This window comes from Myotis myotis, unplaced genomic scaffold (genome assembly GCF_014108235.1).
Source record: "Myotis myotis isolate mMyoMyo1 unplaced genomic scaffold, mMyoMyo1.p scaffold_m19_p_17, whole genome shotgun sequence".
NCBI lineage: Eukaryota > Metazoa > Chordata > Mammalia > Chiroptera > Vespertilionidae > Myotis > Myotis myotis.
In genome coordinates this window covers 36,893,971-36,918,132 of record NW_023416321.1, presented here as the reverse complement: position 1 = coordinate 36,918,132, position 24,162 = coordinate 36,893,971, and the positions used below count along the sequence as shown (strand labels likewise).

Sequence of the window (24,162 nt, the reverse complement as noted above, 5' to 3'; positions counted from 1 at the left end):
CAATGGAAAAGTATCCTCAGGTGAGAATTAACAAAGAAACAAACAAAAAATGGCATAAATGCCAGTCAGTCAGTTAACATAACTTTGCTATTGGGTATGTTCCAGGCTTCCTTTTCTATTCCAGTGAGATCTGCTTCTTTTTTTCGAAGGTCTTCCACTGCTGGGCTCCAAGACAGTAAATTGCTTAACACCATCAGGGCCTTGGTCATGGAAAGAATTTATTTTAGAAAAAAAAATTTCTTTCTTCTTTACTAAAGATTATGGTTGTTTTTCTGTTACTTGCTTCTTTAAACTACGTATCAACTTCCTGGTGTAAGAAAAATTATGGGCAAGAGCACATATTCTATGTTGGCTGTCCCACAGTGTAGTGGCTGATTAATAAAGAAGCCACCCACTTGCCTGGCTGGTGTGTCCGAGTGGTTGAGTGTTGACCTATGAACCAGGAGGTCACAGGTCAATTCCCAGTCAGGGCACAGGCACAGGTTTCGGGCTACATCCCCAGTGGGGGCATGCAGGAGGCAGCAATCAATGATTCTCTCTCATCATTGATGTTTCTATCTCTCTCTCTCTCTCTCTCTCTCCCCCTTCCTCTCTGAAATCAATGAAAATATATTTAAAAAAAAAAAAAAAAAGAAGCCACCCACTCAACCTCTTTGTCATTTGGTCTCATCTAAAGAATAAGTAAAAAGGATCAAGGTTACAAAGGACTCATGACCAAAGTACACCTTTTACAAATATCTTTTGACTGGCCATGGAAAGCTTTATTTCTTTATCAAGCCCCAAATGAGTCTTTAATGGATTAAGAATCCCTTCCCACCTATTAGAGGCCTATAAGGAATAAATGCTTCAAAGATCAGTTTCGAGTAGTACACAGATACTTCAGGGGAGTGGACCAAACAGAAGGAAAATGTAGAATACAAGAGTTCAAAGAAAATCCAACAAAATATACAGACCAACTTTTGACTGGCTCCTTTTACTATTTAGAAATTAAGATATTTTCAGTCTTTTGCTTTCCTTTTCCACATTGTCTCTAATATCCTGGAGTTTTCTGGAGTTCTGGGCCAGGAACACCAAGCTGTCCCTGAAATCACTAGTCCCATGATTTCTGCCAACATTTTCAAGCTCATCAAACAAAGCCAATGTCTGTTTAAGTTTGGCCTGAACAGTTTTTTGCTCTTCTAACTCTGCAAGAAGGGCCTGCTTAGTGCATAATTCAGTCTTGTACTTCTCCTGTAACTGTTCAATTTCTTTCTGGAGAAGCTGGAATTCTTCCTCACTATAAGAATGCATCTCCTGAGATTTATCTTCCGGAAGCAAGATGTTTGGGGGAATACGCAAAATCCACTGTAAAAACAGCTGCTCCATTTTGACAAAAAGCTTATCAAAACGTCCTTTCATGAAGCAAAGAAACTTCTCTGTGCACTTACGAACCTGGACTGGGCTAATCTCACAGTTTGGGATGCCCTCCAGCTTCTTCAGAATAACCTGTTCAACAGCCTGCATCACTTCAAATAGGTAGTCTTGAAATGCAATGTAGATCCTGAGCATGCAAGTTTGTGGTGTGAAGCCAAAGAACTGGGCCTCATAGGTCATTGGATCGACAGACATCTTGACTTCTTTTGCTGTTAATTTTGATTGTGAAAAATCTGCAAATGTAAAGGAAATATCATTAGATTACATCATCTGAAGAAAGTAATAAATGACATTATAGAGAGAAAAGTTTGTGTTCCTTGATGCCCAATGCCAATTCCAGCCTCACTCATCCACAACAGGATGCCAACCCTTGCCTCTCTCTGAGGCTGTTTCCATCCGTCTATAACCTCCCTTAGACTCTCACTTTCCTTACCTCTCATTTATTGAGGACTCTGGCCTGTGGTTCAGTCTTCTGAAATCTGTTATCATCCTAGAAAACATTCAAATTTAGACAAATAACCTAAGCAGCCCTAGAGACACAGTTTCATGAGATTCAATGGCTTCACTCTTTTGGCCACCTGGCTCTTGATATTTGCAAATTCTCTCCCCAAATGCCCTATTTTCTTTTCTTTTTTTTTTTTTTTTAAATATATTTTATTGAATTTTTACAGAGAGGAAGGGAGAGAGATAGAGAGTTAGAAACATCGATGAGAGAGAAACATCGATCAGCTGCCTCCTGCACATCTCCCACTGGGGATATGCCCGCAACCCAGGTGCATGCCCTTGACCGGAATCGAACCTGGGACCTTTCAGTCCGCAGGCCGACGCTCTATCCACTGAGCCAAACCGGTTTTGGCCCAAATGCCCTATTTTCTGACAACTTCTTATGCTATTCTTCCAACTCTCGTTCACGTACTCACATTACACCTTAATCATCAAGACTTTCAACCCTCTGATCCTCTCTTTCTTGCACTCAGTCTGTCCCACTTCACTTCTTTCCCTATCCATTTTAGGCTCCACCATTCATCACTTTAACCACTCCCTTGCCAATGTCCTCAACTCCCTGTCCTTCCAACCTAGCCAACAGGGAAAAAAATCGCAGTTAGTAGCTAAACAAGTGCCTTGTCAGCTTTACAACCTTTCAATGTGTTTTTTCAAGGGTCTAGAAGTCTTTACTTTACACTGTAAACATCTCGGAAAATAGCTTTCCTATCTCCTTGTCACTGTGAGAGTGACACTAGGCACTTTTTTTCTGAGCTATAATCAGATGCTTGTTGTAGAAATAAGAGAAGTTTCATTATTCCTTCAGATAAAGACAATTAGCAAAATAAATGGATACCTCAGTTACCAGATGAATTTAGGATGGATGAACTTTATGAAAGAACTAGAGGCCCAGTGCACGAATTCGTGCATGAATTCGTGCACAACCAGGAAGGGGATTCGGGAGGTTGGCTGGCAGGCCTGCCCTCCCCCCCCCAATCAGGGGCGGGGGGGAGGGGGAGGGAGTTGTGGGCGGGGCTGGTCAGGGGGAGGGGCTGCGGACAGTTGGTGGGCCAACCCTGCTCCCTGGGGACAATTTGCATATTAGCCTTTTATTAAATAGGATTTGAAGCAAATGGTATGGTCAAATCTTTTTATAAGAAGACAAGATGCCATTAATTTTGAGAATTTATATATGCAATGACTAAAATAGAATGGCCATAATTACTTGGCTGCATAAATAAGGTAGAATTCCTTTCTGTCTTTGTAATCTCACCCAAATTATCTACAGTGCATTGTAATCTGAATATGACTATTCATTAATAAAACTACTTTCTTTTCTATATGTTATGGAGAGGAGTCTCTGGGTTGGCAGGGTTTTTATTTCCTCAACACTGCCCTATGCTTCAGGATCAAGTTCAAAACTCTTTCAACATGGCTTGCAAGGGCCTTCATCACCCAACCCTTACTAACCACATTCTGTGTTTTAAAGACTTCACATGTTCACAATCGAGCTGATAGATAATACTTCCTATTTCACTCACTCTATTTTTACTTCAGGCGAGGTCTTCTCTTACTTATTTTATTCTTCTACCTTACATCTCCCTTAGGAACCTACTCTAACTTTTGTTTTGCTTGCATCACCATTTATCCCCTCTATGCCCTCTTCCACCTCCACCCCTCTCCCAGCAATCACCACAGTTATCCATGTCCATGAGTTCTACTTTTCTTTTTTGCTCAATCCCTCCCCAACCCCCCTCTAATGTTTCTAAATATGCTTTTTTCAATTTGTCTTTAATGTTAATTCAACTTTAACAGGTTTTAGATATATATGTTGTTGAAAAATACAGTTTTGCATATGTATGTTTACATTTCCCTTTATGTTTGCAATCACTTCGTTATTATCCTTCAGTTTACCTCATTGGTTCTGGCTGAAGTATACCAACAATTTTATTATATGCACATACCACACTTAAAGTCCATTCTCCTTGTGACAAACACCTAGTTTGCTTTCAGCACCTTACTACCAGAAATGATACTGTAATAAACACCCTTCTATGGTTTCTCCTTAGGGACTTTGAGGGTATTTACACAGGCAAGTAATTGCTGGCCAAAGACTTTTCTCATAATTTCACTAAATACTGCCAAAATGTTTAGAGCATTGCTGGGGGTGGGGATGTCCTACAATGAATTACACTCTCACTTACAGTATGTGAGAATTTCTCACATCTTTGCCAACACCATTAAGCATTCTAATTTTTACCAATCTGGTAGACATACAATTGCTTTAGTGTTGTGTTTTGAGAACCAAAACCATCTAGCCCCACACACGAGTTGGATACTGAGGACTGAAACTACCTACACTCCCCGACCCCAACAAGCAATTTACTGTTTACATTAGCGTGACTTTCCTATTCTAGGAAACCAGTCTATTTTCATTGTTCTAATGGCTTGAACTACCCCAAAGGTGGATCAGCTCTTCAATGGGACGCATCAACAAGCAGAACCTAAGGTTCTCTGAAACCCCTGCCTCGGCTGTTTCTGCCAATCCTGTACTGTCGTGTCACGGTCTCTATCCAATCCTAATCAAGCCCCCAAATTGAAAGGTCCATCTTAACCGAACTTGCAGTTCTCAAAACATTCCCATCTTGCCTTTCTTCCCTAGGAGACACGGCCAAAGCCCTTTCAAGGCCCGTTGTTCTTCCTTACCAGGGTAAGCGGTACATGAAGCATTCTTTTATCAAGATTGTGAGGGCGATATTTGAGGAGCAGGCAAAAATATTTTTAGTGCATTTCTCTGATTACCAGTAAATTGGGTACTGCTTCCTACATGTTAGCTTTTTGGGTTCTCCTCCCGTGAACACCCGTTCATATCCTTTGTAAAAACCACTCTCTTCACCCTTTGGTTTGGTTCCTTCCTTACATACTACCAGATTTGATGGCCACTCCCTATTCCTAAACTTTGAGCGCTTCCTTATTCGTTTGTCAAGATCTGACTACTCTTCCCAACCAAACCGAACTATTTTTCCCCTGTGACGTCTTCCCTTCAAGGTGAGATGTCGTGGCCAAACCTCCTTCAGGGGTCAGTTTAAACACACGTCCTTGGTGGCGCACCCCCTCCCCTGAACACGATCAGGGCCTTTCTTCAGGCACCGACCGAGTTCCGCTTCAGGATGTTATCACGGGCCCTTCTCAGCTTCCCTGCTGGCCCTAGACTTCCTCGGGGCAGGACAAAGGCGGCTTAATCAGTATTTGCAGAGTAAACACAGGAGGTGACCGGAATACCTCCACGAACTGAGTCGACAGAGTTGCAGAAACAGCCCAGCAGGAACTCCTTCCGGCCGGAGGACCGGCTCCCGTCGGGCCCCGCGACCCCGCTGCATGCCGGGACCTTCAGGTCGGAGGCCCCGCCGGCCAGGCGGCTGCAGAGCCCCGCGGTGATGCCTCACCCAGTTCCGCTCCTCCCCTCCCTTCCTGTGAGAAAGTGCAGCCCCGCGGCACTTACCGAAGCGACCGTGAGGGAGGCAATTTCGATCAAACAGTGGTTTCCCGCCACCTCCTTTCAACCACCTCTCGCTGCCGGAGATCGGTGGCGCGGCGGCTCAAAACACCGAACGATGCCCGCCTCAGCGAACGAGAACCAAGGCGGGATGATGCCGCGCTCCTGATTGGCTGGCTGCTCGGTCGGTGACTGACAGGGGGCCGGGCGAGCCAGCTAGCTGTGGCCCGCGGGGATTGGCGGAAGGAAACTGCACTGACTCTCCTCTCAGTGACGTGGGCGGGTGAGGAAGCCAGGCTCGGTCGCCGCCGAGACGCAACTCCTGATTGGCGAATGGCTTTCCTTAGGGCTCCTGCAATTGGTGATTGGCAGGCTGCGCGGCGCCGATTGGACGGCAGCGGGCAGGGTAACGGGAGGCCTCTTTGGCCCCGCCCCGCCGCTGGGCTGACTGGCGGAAGGGGAAGTGGGGCGGGGGCAGGCGGCGGTGGGGAAGATGGCGTACCAGAGCCTCCGGCTGGAGTACCTGCAGATCCCACCGGTCAGCCGCGCCTACACCACCGCCTGCGTCCTCACCACCGCCGCCGTGGTGAGCAGATGCAGCGCCGGCTTCTCATGATCCGGGCTGGGAATAATCGGGTCCCGGGGAGGCGGGCTTGGGCCTCCGGGAAGCCCAGATGGTTGGGTCTCAGGGTGGGTGGCGGTGGACTGGGCGCACTTGGGGCTTCGGAATTGCTTTCAGACTGATTAGCCGGGGACCCGGGAAGGGAGTGCCGCTGCGGGAGGGCTGGAGGATCAGGACTGCGGGTCAGTTTCTGAGACAGGAAGGCCGGACCTGTCGCAAGTCAGGGCGGCGCGGCGGGAGCCGCACACCCAGAAAACGTGTCTGGGGACCCGGGCGATGGCCAAGTGGCACCAATGGCCAAGTGGTACCGCGGTGACTAGTGGGGGAAAGTCCGCCTATGAAGAAACTTAGATATGGAGTATAGAAAGCTGGAAGTTGTCCAGAGGCAATAGGCTTAAAATAAACAGTGTGATTACAGAGGTTGGCTGGAAGCAGGGTCTTGAGTATTGTTTCTTTTTAAAAATATATATTTTTATTGATTTTAGAGAGATAGAAACATCAATGATGAGAAAGAATCGTTGAGCGGCTGCCTCCTGCACGCCCCCCACTGGGGATCAAGCCGGCAACCCGGGCATGTGGCCCGACTGGGAATCCAACTGTGACCTCCTGGTTCGTAGGTCGATGTTCAACCACTGGGCCATGCTGGCGGGGCCGGGCGAGTCTCATTTCTTTTGAGTGAGATGTGTTGCTTCACCCAACTGTAGGGCATATTCGGAGCAGCCGCTCATTACTTGACCCATATCTAAGATGTATATCACCACCTGCCTCCCATGCCTTCAGGCCAGCCTCAACTACTGCAATTTAGAACAGACTTTCATTCTGTGTTGGGTATTGAGGACACACAGAATTGTACCAGTCATAGAGAATTCTTTACCAGCCTCTCCCGGCGGCTTTAAAGAATTCAGTCTAAGTGACTGAGAGTTGGAAATTGCTAGCCCTACTAATCCTTCCTTCATCGTAGATGATGAAATTTTACTTCTTGGTTTGATTTGCTTAAGGAGCTCTTTCTCTATTTCAGCAGTTGGAACTGATCACACCTTTTCAGCTGTACTTCAACCCTGAATTAATCTTTAAACACTTCCAAGTAAGTGGTCCGTCGCAGTCATGATGTTTCAGTTTTTAAACTTGTTTTTCTTACTTTTTAATAGCAAAGCCTGCTATATACTACCTCAAAAAAGAATTCAGAGAAATCAGTGGGAATGTCTGATTATAAGTCTTATTGTGGGAGGTATAAACAGTGTTTCTGCGGCCTCATTGGGAATGTTTAAGAGATTCTCAAGCTCCTCCTCATGTACTAAGTCAGAATAACCAAGGTTAGGAATTAAGAATCTGTGTGGAGTTTTTTAAAGTTCCCTGCATGGATTTGCTTTGATGTGTCCAGTTCCTATATTTAGGAATCACTAGTTCAGAGTTAATATTGGATTTGAGAGACTGACCAGGGAGAATCTCACAAGATTCTCCCTTTATTTTGTGCATTTGCCGCCTGGCACACCCACCACCTTGGTGTTATCACCATTGTCCAGTTCTGGAATTCAGCTCTATCAGTGCATTTTATTATTCATTTATTTATTTTCAAATTGTAAGAGAAAGTTTATTTAGAAAGTTACAAGCTCTGGCCGGGTAGCTCAGTTGGTTAGAGCGGTGTCTGGTTACACCAAAGTTGCGGGTTTGATCTCTGGTCAGGGCACATACAAGAAGCAACCAATGAATGCATAAATAAGTGGAACAACAGGTCTGTGTTTCTCTGTCTCTCTGTCTCTCTCTCTTTCTCTCTCTCTCTCTCTCTCTCTCTCTCTCTCTCTCTTGTCAATAAATAGCCCTGGCTGGGTGGCACAGTTGATTGGAGCATCATCTTGTACATCAAAAGGTTGAAGGTTTGATTCCCGTTCAGGGCACTTACCTAGGTTGGGGTTCAATTCATGGTCAGGGGTATACAGGAGGCAACCAATCAATATTTCTCTTTCACATTGAGTTTCTCTCTCTCTCTCTCTCTCTCTCTCTCTCTCTCTCTCTCTCTCTCCCTCCCTCCCTCCCTCCCTCCCTCCCTGCCTCTCTCCTCCCCCTCCCTCCCCCTCTCCCTCCCTCCCTCTCTCTCTTTCTCCTCCCATCCCTCTCTCCCTCCCTCCCTCCTTTTCTTCCTCTCCTTCCCTCTCTCCCTTTCTCTCCCTGAACATATCCTTGGGTGAGGATTACAATTAAGTAAATAAATAAATTTTTAAAATCAATAAATAAAGTTTAAAAAAATAAGTGATCCAGCTGGGCTGCATAGGCTCAGGAAACAAGTTACAGAAGTAAAAGAAGGACCCGTGGAGCTTAGGAGAGGGAAAGACAAAAGTTAACAGGTGCCTGGGGGGGAAAGTGGGGGAAGGGAAAGGTGTGAGTGTGCCTCCTGGAGGGAAAGACCTTCAACTCTATTTGTGCTTTTATTTTATTTACTTATTTTTGAACTTTTATAAGAATTTATTTAAGCCGAACTGACAAAATATGCCAGTGTGGGGGTGGGGAGCAAGATCTCAAATGCTCTTTCCTCTGTTAGTGCTTTTAAGGTGATCCATCAAAAACTCAAAAGATTGACATCTTAAACGACATGCCAGTTTGTTAGATTGAGTGGAAGGTAGTCCTTTCCAGTAATGACAGTGCTAAAAGAGAGATGTCTTTCCTGCTCCAGGATGTTCATATAGGCTATAGTTGGAATGGGAGAGAGACCCAAAAACCAGTAATTCTGCCTCTATACATGCTATTCACTGTTTCAAGTGTGTTTCATTCACTTTATACCCACTGAATTCCAGCTTGCCTTTCAAGAGAAGCTTTTATGTAACCATCTCTTTTGTGTCCCTAGGGTATTTGTAAATGCTTCCTTTAGAGCAGCGGTTCTCAACCTGTGGGTCTCGACCCCTTTGGGGGTTGAACGACCCTTTCACAGGGGTCGCCTAAGACCATCGGAAAACACATATATAATTACATATTGTTTTTGTGATTAATCACTATGCTTTAATTATATTCAATATGTAACAATAAAATTGGGGGTCACCACAACATGAACTGTATTAAAGGGTCACAGCAGGTGGAGGTTGAGAACCACTCCTTTAGAGCCTCTCTTATCTCAGACTTGCACTTGTTTGTATGCTTGTGTCCTGGCTAGATTGCAGGCTCTAAAGTCTAGGACTGCAGAACTGAATTGTTTCAACTTTATTAGTTAGCAGTTCTTAAGAGTTTAATAATACTTAAAGCAGCCCTGGGGACTCTTGTCATGTCTTCTTCCTTTGATACTCATGGCCTTTGCTTGGTGCTGTAGCTCCACCCAAGTATTGCTTCAGGTTAATAATTGCTTGGCTTGATTTTGCCTGGAGTTAAACTCTTGATACAGTGAATCTGCATTAGGAGTTAGAAGTTTTAGGTTGGAGTTCAGAGTCTCCCTTTACAATTTATGTGTTCTTAGGCAAGCCATTTTAAAAGTATTCTTAGTATGAAATGGGAATGGTGGAAACAAGAGTAAGATCACATGAGCTACTAGGATATGTTAAACTACTTTAAAATGTGAAGTGCTCTACCATTGTGAGAAGTTGTTTTTATTGTGAGCTCCATGGGTCGGGTAGGGAAGAGCAGTTTTCAACAAGAACATGAGTGTCCTTATATCTCCAGAGTAGACTCTAGTTATTAGAGCATTAGGTCTTTACTTGTAGGAAGTTGGCTTTTTTTTTTTAAATGCATTCATTGGTTGCTTCTTGTATGTGCCCTGACTGGATATTGAACCCACAATTTTGGCGTATTGGGAAGATGCTCTAACCAACTGAGCTACTCGGCCAGGGCGGGAGTTAGCTATTTGTTCAGACTAGAATTTGAATATTTGCTTTACAATTACTCTTTACTCTGGGTGTTGTGGGCTCCTTAATATAGAAACATTTTTTAGTAATTTGTATTAGATCCCTGGAGTTTTTCTCTGGTGTCTCAAGACTATTCATTAAATTGTGATACTACATATATGAAAGCACTGTTTTCTAATATGCAAATTAACCTAGTCTTTTCATCAAATTTTTTCTATAATTTGCCTAACCATGTGGTGTGGGCATTTTTTTTCTCCCAAATTATAAGAGAAAGTTTATTTAGAAAGTTACAGAGGTAGTAGAAGTGAGCCAGCTGGGCTGTGTAGGTTCGGGAAACAAGTTACAGAAGCAAAAGATAAGGACCCTTGGAGCTTAGGAGAGAGAAAGACAAAGGTACCAGGTGCCTGGGGGGAGGAAGGAACCAGAAAGGCTCAGGAGCAGGTGTGCTCCCGAGAGGGAGAGGGCGCAGGTGTGGGCTTTTTTTTGTTTTGTATTTTTGAAGACAATCACAATTTCAAGATTTCTGTCCTATTATCGTTACAGATTTCAGGAGTTGAGTGACATCATTCAGACTTTCAAAATCCAGTGTCAGATTTTGTGCCCCACTTTTTGGTTCAGAACATCGTATCACCTAGCCATGGCCTTTCAACCATCATAGTCAGAGGATATCTCTTTTGTCTTAATATGGAAGTGTTTCTTGGTATATTTTACTTAATCTACCTCTCTCTTGATTTTTTTTCTTTTAACAGATATGGAGGCTAATCACCAATTTTTTATTTTTTGGGCCTGTTGGATTCAATTTTTTATTTAACATGATATTTCTGTATCCTTTATTAAGTGGGGTTAGCATAAAAACTTTAGGTTCACTTAGGAAATACAATACTAAGTTGAAACTATTAATCCTGTTATTTTTGTTACCATGTTATTTTTTTAAAATATATTTTTATTCATTTCAGAGAGGAAGGAAGAGAGAGAAATAGAAACATCAATGATGAGAATCATTCATTGGCTGCCTCCTGCACACCCCCTACTGGGGATCAAGCCTGCAACCTGGACATGTGCCCTTGACCAGAATCAAACCCAGGACTCTTCAGTTCACAGGCCAACACTCTGTCCACTGAGCCAAACCAGCTAAGGCTTTGTTGACATTTTAGCTGTAACTTCTAGGTGCTGGTTCAATGGTGCAGAGTAGTTGGTCAGATAGTAATGTTTTGAGGGTGTTTGTAGGTCACTGCTGGTTCAAAGGGGAGGTATCTATAATAATAAAAGTGTAATACGCTAATAAAAGTGTAAAAGCTAATATGCTAATTCCTTCCCCCTGCAAGGGAAGCCCAGGTCCCAGGTGCCTGCCAAGGGCCGGAGGGAAGCTCGGGCTCCGGGTGCTGGAGGAAAGCTGGTGCCAGCAGCCAGAGGGAAGGAAGGCCTACTCTGGCACGAATTTTGTGCATCAGGCCTGTAGTTTAACCATAAAATGAATACATGTCTGCCTCTAAGTCACTTGCAAATCTGATCAAGGGAGAGGAGTGATTTGATTGATGCATGCTTAGAAAGCAACATCAACAGAAACTAAGTAGTAAAACACAAGCTGAATATAGTGATAATTGATAGAGCTTTGATACAGGTCTGGGAGTGGATTCATGAAGAATGGAAACTTGAGATCTTGTATCTTAGTTGCTGGTTCTACTGGCTGAAAAGACAGAGCCATAATGTCTGCCAGGCTTGCCGTGTTCCAGTTTATTGAGAGACAGGAAGAGCTGTGCTCTGGTCATATGGTAATTGGGGCCACTGAGCAGATCTTCCTCCTCCACCCTGACCCTCTGGAAAGAGGGCAGGGACAGCTCACCTCAACCTGCAGTAGCCTGAGAGCCATGTAGGGGGTGACAGGATTCCTGCCCTAGGATGGATTCCTGTGTCTCCTATATGGTATATTCTGGTAAGTTTCTAATAATTAAATTTTTTCATCAAAATGCAACTTCATTAACTGAGATATAGAAATACTCTACCAGCCTGAAGAAGTAGATTACCACTCAAGGCTTCCTGATGCAGATTTCTTCCAAGTTAGGTGTGCAAAAGCAAGGGCGACGCAGACTGTGGTGTGGCTGGACGTGGAAAAGATGATACAAGTTTGAAAGGGTTTAATAGGTGACTGGAGGAATGTTTATCCAGCATCTGGCTTGATTCCCCAATTCGGAACAGTTTTTGTAAAATATGAAGTTGCATAAAATGTAGAGAGAAGTAACCATCCTACCACTTATAAACATTCTTACAAAAAAAGGCTTGACTTATAAATGATATGGAGTCCAAGTATTACATTAATGTACATGATACATTAAATTTTACTTCCTTCATGTTTGTGTGCTTAACATTTTCTTAACCTGGAACCTAAGATACCGTTACTGTCGAATGCTAGAAGAAGGCTCTTTCCGAGGCCGGACAGCAGACTTTGTATTTATGTTCCTTTTTGGTGGATTTTTAATGACTGTATCCTTCAACAAATAGACCAAACAGGAAAATTTACCAACCTCTCTCTTTCTTAAGTTTTTCATCTGTCTCCCACAATTCACTAGATATTCTGAATAAGCAGAGACCTCCAGACTTTAGCTTGAGGGTACTGCTGTTTATTGTACAGCACACTTTATGTGACAGTTTCTAAGCCTAGTGGTTAGACAGGATGCTTTTCTACTATGAGCACGTCAGAGGAACTTCTAACCAAGGTAGGTTACTGTCTGCTAGTCGATAAATGGATAAAGAAGATGTGGTGTGTGTGTGTGTATTTCCCCCCCAAAATGTATACATACTCTTTAACAACATTTTCAGTTTGGAAAGTGAAGTGTATTTTAATAAACACTGCCTTTATAATTATTCAAAGTATGTATATACATTTTTTGGGGTACCCTTTATTATTGTTCATGGTGTGCTTCACTTCTAAATAAAGTTGGTAAGACATTTATTTGGTTACTACCAAAACTGATAAATTATTTAAAAAAAGAAAGAATTGTCAACCATATTACAGACTTGAATGTAGTCCGTCTGACAAGATGGTTTTGCTGCAGTTGGCTTTATTCACCCTCTGTAAAGGTGCTAATGGTGAGTGAACTTCAGTTCAATTATTGACCAAATAATTAACTCATTTTCCAAAAAGACAAAAACTTCATGAAAGCAGAATAACACTTTGAAATCCAGATAATTTGGCCTAAGCAGGTTTTTGCCTGCTTGCTCTGGGGAATTATTTTCAGGCCTTTTTCTTCTAAAGATGTAAGTAACTAATGCTTAGCTTTCCTAATTCAGACTTTTGTTAGAACACAATCCTTAGTTCTCTTGCCCAGTCTTCCCTATTACATTTTAATGTTGATATTTTCCTTAATGCCATCTGCTAGATTTTTGGTTTGTTTGTGAGCTTAGTTTTCTTGGGCCAGGCCTTTACAATAATGCTTGTCTACGTGTGGAGCCGAAGGAACCCGTATGTCCGCATGAACTTCTTCGGCCTTCTCAATTTCCAGGCCCCCTTCCTGCCCTGGGTGCTCATGGGCTTTTCCTTGTTGTTGGGGAACTCAATCATTGTGGACCTCTTGGGTAAGAGTCTTATCACTGCTTTTCTATTACGTTACTTATAAACTTATTTTGTCACTATTTTTCATGCTTGGCCTTCATATAATAGCTATTACGGGATTATTTAATAGTTATATGCTCAAAGATTATAATATTAGTTTTCTAATTCTTACTATACTGATATTTCTTCCTAAATATAAGGAATTTGTGTTGGTAGATTCCCTTGCAATTAAAATTTTAATCCTCTCCCTCCTTTATTTCTGGTTGACTTTAGGTATTGCAGTCGGACACATATATTTTTTCTTGGAAGATGTATTTCCCAATCAGCCTGGTGGAATAAGAATTCTGAAAACACCATCTATTTTGTGAGTACTTAACGCCAAGTTACATGTTTTGTTACAAGGTCCATGATCAGTGTTCAGGTCAGTAAATATTTACAGATTGAGCCATCTCGCGGCAGTTGAGGAGTGTTTGTGTGGGAGGAGCAGACAGTGCCAGGCTGGTGGCAGGAGGGAGGCTCACAGGCTCAGGATGTCCCGAGGCTGACTTGTTAACTGCTGTCCAGGATGACCACTAGCACCTCCTGCTCCAGAGAGGAGCCTGTGGGTTTATGAAAGCTGCTGCGTTTATAGAGAGCTAAGAGCAGAATGGGCAAAACCTTCTAGAGCAGCGGTTCTCAACCTGTGGGTCGCGACGCCTTTGGCGGTCGAACGACCCTTTCACAGGGGTCACCTAAGACCATCCTGCATATCAGATATTTACATTACGATTCATAACAGTAGCAACATTACAGTTACGAAGTAGCAACGAAAATAATTTTATGGTTGGGTCACAACATGAGGAACTGTATTTAAAGGGCCAGAAGGTTGAGAACCACTGTTCTAGAGGAAAGTTTTTAATGGTGGAGTTTCTGGCCTTCCAAACAGGTGGCAGTACCCTGGCCGGTGTGGCTCAGTTGGTTGGGCATCATTCCTTGCAGCAAAAGGTTGCTGGTTCAATTCTCAGGCAGGGTACATGTCCAGGTTGCAGGCTCAATCCCCGGTAGGGAGCATGCAGGAGACAGCTGATCAGTGTTTCTCTCTCACATTGATGTTCCTCTCTCCCTCTCTCTCTAAAAGTCAATAATAATTTAAAAATCTTTAAATCAAAAAATACAAACAGTGGTAGAGATAAGCCTTAGAGTAGAAATAGCTTTGGGCTACAAACCAGGTGTAGGCCGTTCCACCAACCAGCCCTGTGATTTTAAGCAAGTCCCTTCTTTTTTGCACTTCATTTTTCCTGGGGATAGAGCTTTCATAAGACCTCTTTCTACTCCAGAATTTTGCGTCCTGGGGATATACTGTATTAAAAAGTTCACTTGAGGAATGAAATGTAAGTTTTATATTATAAAATGTTGGTTATACAATAGTTAAACAAAATAAAGAAAGCAAAATTCTCCATAATCCCACTTCTTAGATCTAACATTGTTAACTTTTTTATGTGTTCGTCAGTCTTTTATTGTCTGTGTACTTTTTAAAAATGCTTTTTATAATCTTTTTAAGTAATGTGTCATAATTGTTCTTCCATCATAAATGTTCTACGAAATTGTGACAGCTACACAATATACCTGGTATGAATATAACATAATTTTACTAATCCCTTACTGATGGACATTGACATTAGCTCTTGCTTTTCCCTTCTATGATTAGGGTCATGAATATCCCTGTAGCTAAATGTTTGCACACATCCATGATTATTTTCCAAGGTTAAATTCCTAAAAGTGGAATTGCTATTTTGTTTATTGATAAATCGCCACCCAGAATGGATGTTCAGGTTTACATTTCTACCAGCAACATATGAAGTGTTCCTTTCCCACATCCTCGTCAAACGCAGGGGGTATCATATTTACTCTTTCCTAGTTTGATATCCATAAGATCGTGGACAAAGGATTTTACCCCCTTGGGTAAGGGGGGAAAGTACATTGTCAGTATAATGCCCCATGACCCCCTTTAATTGTGTTTTTTATAAATAAGGACGTTTCTTCTACAGTCAAAATCAGTAAACGAACGTTAATCCTGAAACCCTGTTCCACACTGGGAAGTTGTCCTCATTGTTCTTGATCTAGCTCAGCTCTAGAGGTTGCATTTAGTTATGTCTCATTAGTCGCCTTCAGTTTGGAACAGCTCTTCAGGCTTTCCTTGATTTTCATGACATAGACATTTGTGAAGATTATAGGCCCATTTTGACTAATGTTCTTTCACATTTAGGTTCAGGTTTTGCATCTTTGGCAGGAATGTTGAGAGGTGACGTTGCATTCTTCTAATTGCAGCCTATTAGGACAGGATTTCAGGTTGTTGAATTTGTCAAAGTGGTAATAATCACTGATTGTTTAAGGTGTCAGTGAGGCTTCTCCACTGTAAAGTTACACTTTTTCCTTTTTAATTTAATATATTTATATTGATTTCAGAGAGGAAGGGAGAGGGAGAAACATCAATGATGAGAGAGAATCATTGATCAGCTGTCTCCTGCACGCCCCTTACTGGGGATCAAGCCTGCAACCCACTCATGTGCCCTGACTGGGAATTGAACTGTCACCTCCTGGTTCATAAGTTGATGCTCAACCACAGAGCCACACAGGCCGGGCTTTTATGTATTTCTCACATGCTGCTTCACTCATTATTTCATCTAGTTCTGAAAGGTTACTCAGTGTCATCTTCATCAGCCAAACATCTTCATAATAAGATTTGTTGACAAGTCCTGGATTTTCTGCAAGAGCTTCATTAATTTCAGTTAATTCTCCTGGTAGAGGAGAGTAGAGTTCACTAGCAGCTTTCACACTTTTCAAAACACCAAACTCATCTTGTTAGTTCAGTTTTGTCCCAATTTCAGGCAGACTACAGTAAACATCATCTCCCAAAGCTTCCTGTGCAAAATTGTTGATCCCCCTGTTCCAATACCATTTTCTGTTGTTATTCATTCATGTTTGTCTGTGAACTTATGCACTGAGAGCAGATTGGGGCCAGTGCACAGCCTCCTACCATCGCCCTCCCTCAGGCCCCAGGACCACATGCAGGGTGTGGTGGGCACTGAGATGGCACTCACGTTGCAGGTCGCTGCCTGCAGGCTCCCAGCCCTGAGAGCTCCACGTTGGTTCGCAGGAGTGCAAAGGTTCTCGGCACAACTCCTATTAAAAGATTTTAAATAGGTTGAGCATGGTAGTGGATTTCGCTATGGGCCTCTCATAGGGTACCCATGCAGAGGAAAATGCAGCCTTGAACCATTGCCCAGTTGTGGGCTGTGAACACTGAAGGAGGTTGTACAGTGTGGGGGAGGGGAGAAGATTTTAAGCAGGTTGTGAAAAGATCACTGGGGGGCATCTTGGGTATCTTTATTGGGTAAGAGGATGGAGTAAGTATTCATTGGAACAGTGGGATCAACAATTTTGCACAGGAAGCTTTGGGAGATGATGTTTACTGTAGTCTGCCTGAAATTGGGGACAAAATTGAAAGTAAGTTGTGTTCATATTAGAATTGTCCAAACCTGTAGAGAATTTTTGTAAGAGTTTATTTGTATCAAACTGATGACATCCTGGGAACCAAGATCTCAAATGCTCCTGTTTTTATTATTAATTTGTAAGAATTGAAGGAGCTCATATTAAAATACAGATTCTTTTCCTGAGCCCAATATATAATAGAAGTTTTCAGATACACTTCTGATTTTATCAACTGTGGGCAAGTACAATTAGAAATATGAATATAAATAGAAGATGCTGCTTTAAAGTTTTTGGACATTTAATTTATTTAAAATTTTAATTGTGATTAAATACATATAACATAGAATTTATCATTTTATACACTTGTAGGGTACAGTTCACTGGCATTAAGTACATTCACATTGTGCTTCTATCACCACCATTCATCCCTAGAACTCTTCATATTGTAAAACTGAACTCTGCCCATTTAACCAGCGATCGCCAACTTTTCAGACCTCACAGACCACCAGTGGTCCACGGACCACCGGTTGGCGACCGCTGCATTAAACAATAACTCCCCGTCTCCTTATCCCCCATCCTTTCACAACTACTACTTTCTACTTTCTGTCTCCATGAGTTTGACTACTCTAAGTATCTCATGTAAGTGGAATCATGCAGTATTTGTCCTTTTGTGACCAGCTTATTTCACTTAGCATACTGCTTTCAAGATTCATCCCTGTTGTAGCATGTGTCAAAATTTCCTTTTTTTGTAAGGCTGAATAATATTCCATTGCATGTATATTCTATTTTGTTTATTCATTCATCTGTCAATGATTGTGGGGAGACATCCATGATAAATTTGGTGAAAATCAGGTTACAAAACAGGAGTGTGGTCTAGGTTTTGTAAAATTAAATATATAAAAGTTCTGGAAGAAAAAGGAAAACATCAAAAATGATTATCTCTGGGAATTTTGGATATTTTACTCATATATTTCCTGTCTTCTCTGTAATTAACATGTATTGCTTTTGTATTAAAAATTAGTACAGGAGCCTGGCCAGTGTGGTTCAGTGGTTAAGTGTAGACCTATAAACTAGGAGGTCACAGCACATGCTCAGGTTGCAGGCTCGATCCCCAGTAGGGGGCATGCAGAGGTAGCCAATCAATAATTCTCTCTTGCCCTAACCGGTTTGGCTCAGTGGCTAGAGCGTTGGCCTGTGGACTGAATGGTCCCAGGTTCAATTCCGGTCAAGGGCATGTACCTTGGTTTCGGGCACAACCCCCGTAAGAGGTGTGCAGGAGGCAGCTGATTGATGTTTCTCTCTCATCAATGTTTCTAACTCTCTATCCCTCTCCCTTCCTCTTTGTAAAAAAAAAAAAATTATTATTATTATTATTTACTCTTATCTTTGACTTTTTAATCCCTCTTCCTCTCCCTTCCTCTCTGAAATCAGTAAAAATATATATTTAAAAAAATTTAGTAAAAAAAATTAAATTTTAAAAAATTAAAATAAATAAATAAATTAGTAAAGGAGCCCTGGCCTTTGTGTCTCAGTGGTTGGAGCATCAACCAGTGCACCAAAGGGTTCAATCCCTGGTCAATGGCGCATACCTGGGTTGCGGGTTTGATCCCTGGCGCGTTCAGAAGGCAACCAATCTAAGTGTTTTACATCGATGCCTCTCTCTCTCTCTCTCTCTCTCTCTCTCTCTCTCTCTCTCCTTCTCCTCTTTCTCTCTTTCTCTCTCTCTCCCCCTTCCACTCTAGAACATCAATGGAAAAATATCCTCAAGTGAGGATTAACAAAAAAAAAACGTGTTTTTTTTTCTTTGAGTAAAGGAGGCCCTGGGCAATATGGCTCAGTTGGTTGAGCATCATTCCATGCATAGAAAGATTGCTGGCTTTATTCCTGGTCAGGGTACATATCCAGGTTGCAGGTTCAGTCCTGGTCAGGGTGCATATAGGAGGCAACCAATGGTATTTCTCTCTCTGTCTCCCTTCCTCCTTTTCTCTTAAAATTAGTAAAGGAGGTAAAAGCTAACATAAATATGAAATAATTGTAAATACCTTTGAAAATATATAACTTTTTCATTGGTAGGCAGATGTAATGCTAATCCATTGGTTGAAAACTCAGGGAATCTTTTCGACCTTGCAACATTTAGGACCTGAGATGATTCTGGGACTAAATTATATCGGTTTCCTGTTTTTTAGGAAAGCTATTTTTGATACACCAGATGAGGATCCAAATTACAATCCACTACCTGAAGAGCGGCCAGGAGGCTTCGCCTGGGGTGAGGGCCAGCGCCTCGGCGGGTAAAGCAGCAGTGCCAATAACGAGACCCAGCCAGGAAGGACTCACGACATACCATTGGGATTCTTTTATCCTTTGTGTTGCAAAAGTGTGGACACTTTTGACAGCTTGACAGATTTTAACTCCAGAAGCACTTTATGAAATGGTACACTGATTAATCCAGAAGATATTTCCAGCAGTTTGCCGGTGGTTCCTCACTGCACTGGTACTGAAAGTGTAATCTCTCGGAGCCAAAAACTGGAGAAACATACCCTGCCGCCTCTCTCGAACAAGTACATGCGTGCTGAGTTCTGTGGTGAAAGGCAGAGCTCTGTCCTCCTCCTCCTCCTCTTTGATAGACGAGGCCATGGTGTAAATGGAAGTTTCAGAGAGGACAAAATAAAACGCAGTTCCATCTCTCTCTCACTAATTAAAGCTTTTGTGTGTGATCTTTTACATGATGAGATTGTATTCCAGCTCTCCTGCATAGGTCTGAGCTCGGAGCAGTTTACATGCCCACTCTTCGTGTGTCTCCACAGCTGTCGACTGGATTTCATTTCAAGATTGGAAATGTGCAGCTGATAATATGCGACTGTAGATACATCTTACTCATTCAGAATGGCAGCTCCAGTAGGAACATTTGTTTATGTTGTGCAGACAGTTTGTTCTCATCGGGGTTTTACAAAACGTCAAGTTGTCAGATGGTGTGGGTTAGGGTGGTTCCTTTTTTTTTTTAATCCTCACCTGAGGATATTTTCATTGATTAGAGAGAAAGGGGAACATCGATGGGAGAGAGAAACATGGATCAGTTGCCTCCAGTATACACAGCAACGGGGTTTGAACCCTCAACCCTTCAATGCATAGGATGATACTCTAACCAACTGAGCCACACTGGCCAGGGCAGTAGGGTGGTTCTTATAACAGCAGGAATTCAGATAACAGACAGTTCAATTATAGGTAGAAAGTTCATGTGGCATCTTACTTGTTCTGCGTTTCTCCATTAAGAAATCCAGGGGAAGGCACATCGCCACCTTTGGAAAACCTCAGAAGGATCTTTAGACCGGACATCAAGTTACAATGTTGACTTTGGAGCCAGATGAACAAGGTACCGGTTAGACGGGGATATATTTCTCCTGAGCCTTTGGCTGGTTAACATTTGCCGTTTGCTTCATGAAAAGCTAAGAAGCTTCTCAGAGCCAAGTACCTGGTTTATCTTCCAAACCAAGTAGAAATTGGGTTCCACAGAAATAGGAACTTCATGCATAGGGTTCAATAAATATCCAAAATATTTGCTTCCCTGGGTCTCAGCAGGTTTGCATCACATGCCCAAATAATTCAGAGGACTAAAATGGCATCCCAAGAAAAGATTATTTCAAAATAGTTTTAATGAACACCACATAGGCACAGGACTTCTTCCTAAGTAGTTGCAGACTGGTTAAGTGGTAGCTTTCTAGAGTGAGATTTCCCTCAAAGATGATGCTTTAGATTAAACAAACATTCTAAATGGGAATTTTCAGATTTTGAAGTGAATAGTATTTTAATGTCTAAATGGAATGTGCATAAGAAATGGAATTTAAGTGTTTTAATGCTGCTAGTTAGTAACTTTGAATATGATTGTTGTGATTTTATAGAGTATAGGTTAACGGGACTGCTTTTTTTCCAAAGTGGTTTAAAAAAATATTTAAATGCCAATCTTGGAATGCAGAATCCTTATGGGATTCTTAACTTGTTATGTCTTTATTCAAGAAAGCTTGAATTTAATTAGAAGGTTTTTTTAAATTGTTTATTTTTTTAAATGAGTTTCTCTAGTTTTATTTGTTCTCTCTTAGTTAACTTTCAGTTATTCAATTTATGGAATTCTTGTGGTAAAATTTTAATCCTAAAATCTATTCACTGAGTTCATTTAAGTAGGGAATGTGTACATATTAATGACTGGGTAAAACTGGAAACCAATTCCGAATTGATGACCTATACACAGTCATTTATGGGATTTTGATTTCTCTGTGGTATGAGAATCCTAGTGGCAGAATTCCACTGTGGCAGTGGTCACTTCAGTCACTGTCCTCTTACCAGGTTGGCCATTCCCACTACCACCATCCCTAGCCCTTGTAAACAGGTTACCTGTTATCTGAACATAAGGAAAAGTCTTCACCTCTTCTCCAACTTACCTCTCAGTCTCGATTCTTCCAGAACACCCTTCTTTTTCATAATGCAAATCAACTGAAAAATGAGATTCAGTGTATGGAATTTTGTGACCATTTACCTAACATAATTTAAGGGATTCTTGAATTCTACCATTAATACTGATAAGCACACCTGACTAAGGCATAGTTTTTTTTGTTGTAGAAATACAATACATGTTCGTGGTGGTTTTTTTTTTTAAATGGGCATACAAATTGCATCTCCCTAGGAGATAACATTTTATATACATTTTGGTGTGGGGTTTGTTTGTTTTTACTATGGATTTACATTTCCCTCTTCCACTTATTCTTTTTCTGTGTCGCTCTTATATGTCCTAATCTCTTTCATACCTCTTGTGTAGTCTTTCTAAGCAGAGAGCGCCCAAGTGTTGGATTTTGGTAATGAAGCTCTCACTCCGCCTCTGGTGTCGATGGGAATTAGGAAATATGGGAGCTATTGGCATGTTGCATAAAGGGCTTCCTAGAGTTGTCATCTATCCTTGATAGCCTGCATTTTACGTTGCGGCTGTGTTTTCCTTTGACAGATGAGTTCCATCTGTACTCTAGTCACAAAATGCCATTGTTTCCAGTGTCCTGTAGGATGTCCCCTAAGCTATTTGCTTATTATGTTAATTTGCATGAAAGCTGGTGAACTTTTTATGATCAAGTCATTTCTCTGCTCATAAATCCACAGTGACTTCTTAGCCCCCATATCAAATGCATACCTTTTGCCTTTCTCTGAACCTTACTCCTACTTCTAACAGGAACCTCAGTTTAGTCTCGTCAGTCCTTCAAGGCCTGACCCCTTTCCAACTCCTCAAGAAATTTTGTCTTTCTTCTTTGAATCCCTGTAAGCTTCAAGTCTACGATATACTCTTACACGAAATTATATATTGTTTTGTACTGTTTCTAGCTGGTACATGTATATTAGTTTTGCCTCCCTCATGAGAATGTAAGCTCCTTAAGGGCAGGGACCATGTCTTAAATTTTTGTATCCACCACAGTGCCTGGCATAGTGCTCGGCACATGGGTGCTGAATAAATACTTTGTTTATTGATCAGCAAACTATTATCTGGTATTTTTAATTAAAGAGAGATTAATGGCCCAGCCAGTGTGGCTCAGTGGTTGAGCATCAACCTATGAATCAGGAGGTCACGGTTTGATTCCTGGTCAGGGCATATGCCCAGGTTGAGGGCTTGATTCCCAGTGTGGGGCATGCAGGAAGCAGCTGATCAATGTTTCTCTCCCTCATCCTTTCTCTCTCTAAAATAAAAACATTTTACTTTTATTTTTAAATCCCCACCCAAGAGTATTTTCCCATTGATTTTTAGAGAGAGTAGAAGGGAGGGGAAGAGACCCATCTATTGGTTGCCTCCTGCATAGCCTGATCAGGGACAGGGATTGAGTCTGCAACCAAGGTATGTGCCCTTTACCCAGATTGAACCCAAACCCTTCAGTCCACGGGCCAACGCTCTAACCACTGAGAAACTGGGTAGGGCAATAAAAACATTTTTAAAAATAAAAAGGACAGATTTCACATGAAAACATTCATTTTTTTACTTTCCTTGAAAAGAATGGGAAGGTCTGGCAATACCCAGCCTGCGTGGCAGCTATTGCCCAGAGATCACTAGTGGCTGCTTCTAGAGTCAGGGAATGTTCTCTATGAGGCAATGATTTTACTCATGCATATTACCTACCTGGACTCATAATCATGTGGAGCACATGTCTCCTTCATTAGCTTACTCAGGAAAGCACACTGGGAAAAAAGACCGAGGTCTTTTACATACTCCAGGTCCATAAATTGAGTTAACATTCAGTTATTGCTATGATTTGAATATTTGTGTCCCCACCCCAAATTCATAGGTTGAAATCCTAATCCCTGATGTGATGGCATTAAGAGGCAGGGGCCTTTGTGAGGTACTTAAATCATGAGGTAGATTCCTCATTAATGGGGTTAATGCCTTATATAAAAGCTCCAGAGATCCCTACCCCCTTCCTTCACCTGAGGGTACAAGAAAGGAGCAGCAATGAAACAGGGAGAGGGCCCTCAGCCAAAGGCAACCATGCTGACACCTTGACCTTGGAATCCAACCTCCAGAACTGAGCAATACTTTTCTGTTGTTTGTAAGCTACCTAGTCTGTGGTATTTTGTTATAGCAGTTCTATTTGGTATTTTATTTTCCTTTTTAGTTTTGGGTCGTCTTTCTCAATTTTTTAAGGGCAAGAAGTGAAATTTTGCCAATTCTTAAAGACATATTTGCTATTAGTTCAACATGTACTTTTTCAGTAACCCCTGATCACTATACTGTCAGCAACTAAAGGAAAATTGCCTCAGATCTAGAGGAAGGGGAAAGGAGAATTTTTAACAGGTTTACAAATATAAGTGTCATGGAGATGAACTTCAGAGGATGCCTCAAATCCTTCATGTGGGTTGAAGCTAATGATAAATTCTTTTTATATAATTTCCTGTATGCAGAGCAAATGGGCTGCTTGCCAGTCTTTCTGTGTGAATTAGAAAATCGTCTAAGAGCTTTGAACTTAGGAAGGGACAGACAAACTAGTTTTAACCTACTTTCCCTTGCTGCAGTTCGCAATCTTCATTGATTGGTGTTTGTGTGATGGGTGTTGGGAAGCACTGTAGAGAACTTCAAAGCCTGGCAGGAATAGTTGGAGGAAAGGAAGGGGAAATACAATTTTAGTTCCATTAAAATCCCTCTTTCCCTGCTTGTATTACAGGAACATGACACTCCATTTGGGATAGTCATTTTCTGAGAATATAGAATTATTAGAAAATATATAATGCTTTCCTTTTCTGCAACGCAAGATGATCACGAGTATCCTTTTCAACATTCTGATTT

At 41.8% G+C, this 24,162-nt stretch overlaps 2 protein-coding genes across 11 annotated transcripts; one reads left to right on the top strand and one right to left on the bottom strand.

Moving 5' to 3' along the window:
- Positions 1 to 739: 739 nt before the first annotated feature.
- MIS12 (MIS12 kinetochore complex component) lies at positions 740 to 5,644 on the bottom strand. Of its 6 annotated transcripts, none has more exons than XM_036341189.1 (3): positions 5,399 to 5,628; positions 1,847 to 1,903; positions 740 to 1,646 (listed from the first exon to the last, which is right to left on the bottom strand). In XM_036341189.1, the coding sequence occupies exons 2-3, from the start codon at positions 1,851 to 1,853 to the stop codon at positions 988 to 990; spliced, it is 666 nt and encodes a 221-aa protein (XP_036197082.1). In that variant the 5' UTR covers positions 1,854 to 1,903; positions 5,399 to 5,628; the 3' UTR covers positions 740 to 987. The 6 variants fall into 6 exon arrangements, with proteins under 6 accessions (XP_036197082.1, XP_036197083.1, XP_036197084.1 ...); XM_036341190.1 differs by lacking the exon at positions 5,399 to 5,628 and adding an exon at positions 5,179 to 5,373; XM_036341191.1 differs by lacking the exon at positions 5,399 to 5,628 and adding an exon at positions 5,051 to 5,158.
- A 176-nt stretch (positions 5,645 to 5,820) lies between these two features.
- Positions 5,821 to 24,156, top strand: DERL2 (derlin 2). Of its 5 annotated transcripts, XM_036341185.1 has the most exons (8): positions 5,821 to 5,978; positions 7,033 to 7,098; positions 10,588 to 10,661; positions 12,226 to 12,319; positions 13,216 to 13,411; positions 13,662 to 13,752; positions 20,130 to 20,229; positions 24,041 to 24,156. In XM_036341185.1, exons 1-7 carry the CDS (start codon positions 5,886 to 5,888, stop codon positions 20,206 to 20,208), a joined length of 693 nt encoding a protein of 230 aa, XP_036197078.1. In that variant the 5' UTR covers positions 5,821 to 5,885; the 3' UTR covers positions 20,209 to 20,229; positions 24,041 to 24,156. The 5 variants fall into 5 exon arrangements, with proteins under 5 accessions (XP_036197078.1, XP_036197080.1, XP_036197076.1 ...); XM_036341187.1 differs by lacking the exon at positions 24,041 to 24,156 and having other exon boundaries at positions 20,130 to 22,364; XM_036341183.1 differs by lacking the exons at positions 20,130 to 20,229; positions 24,041 to 24,156 and adding an exon at positions 19,046 to 19,559.
- The last annotated feature ends 6 nt before the right edge of the window (positions 24,157 to 24,162 follow it).

What these genes read in the sequence shown, in the direction of transcription:
- DERL2 (XM_036341183.1), top strand. Translation starts at nt 5,886, where the DNA reads ATGGCGTACCAGAGCCTCCGGCTGGAGTACCTGCAGATCCCACCGGTC. An exon ending in TCCTCACCACCGCCGCCGTG is followed by an intron (nt 5,979 to 7,032) that starts GTGAGCAGATGC and finishes TCTCTATTTCAG; the next exon opens with CAGTTGGAACTGATCACACC. An exon ending in CTGAAAACACCATCTATTTT is followed by an intron (nt 13,753 to 19,045) that starts GTGAGTACTTAA and finishes CCTGTTTTTTAG; the next exon opens with GAAAGCTATTTTTGATACAC.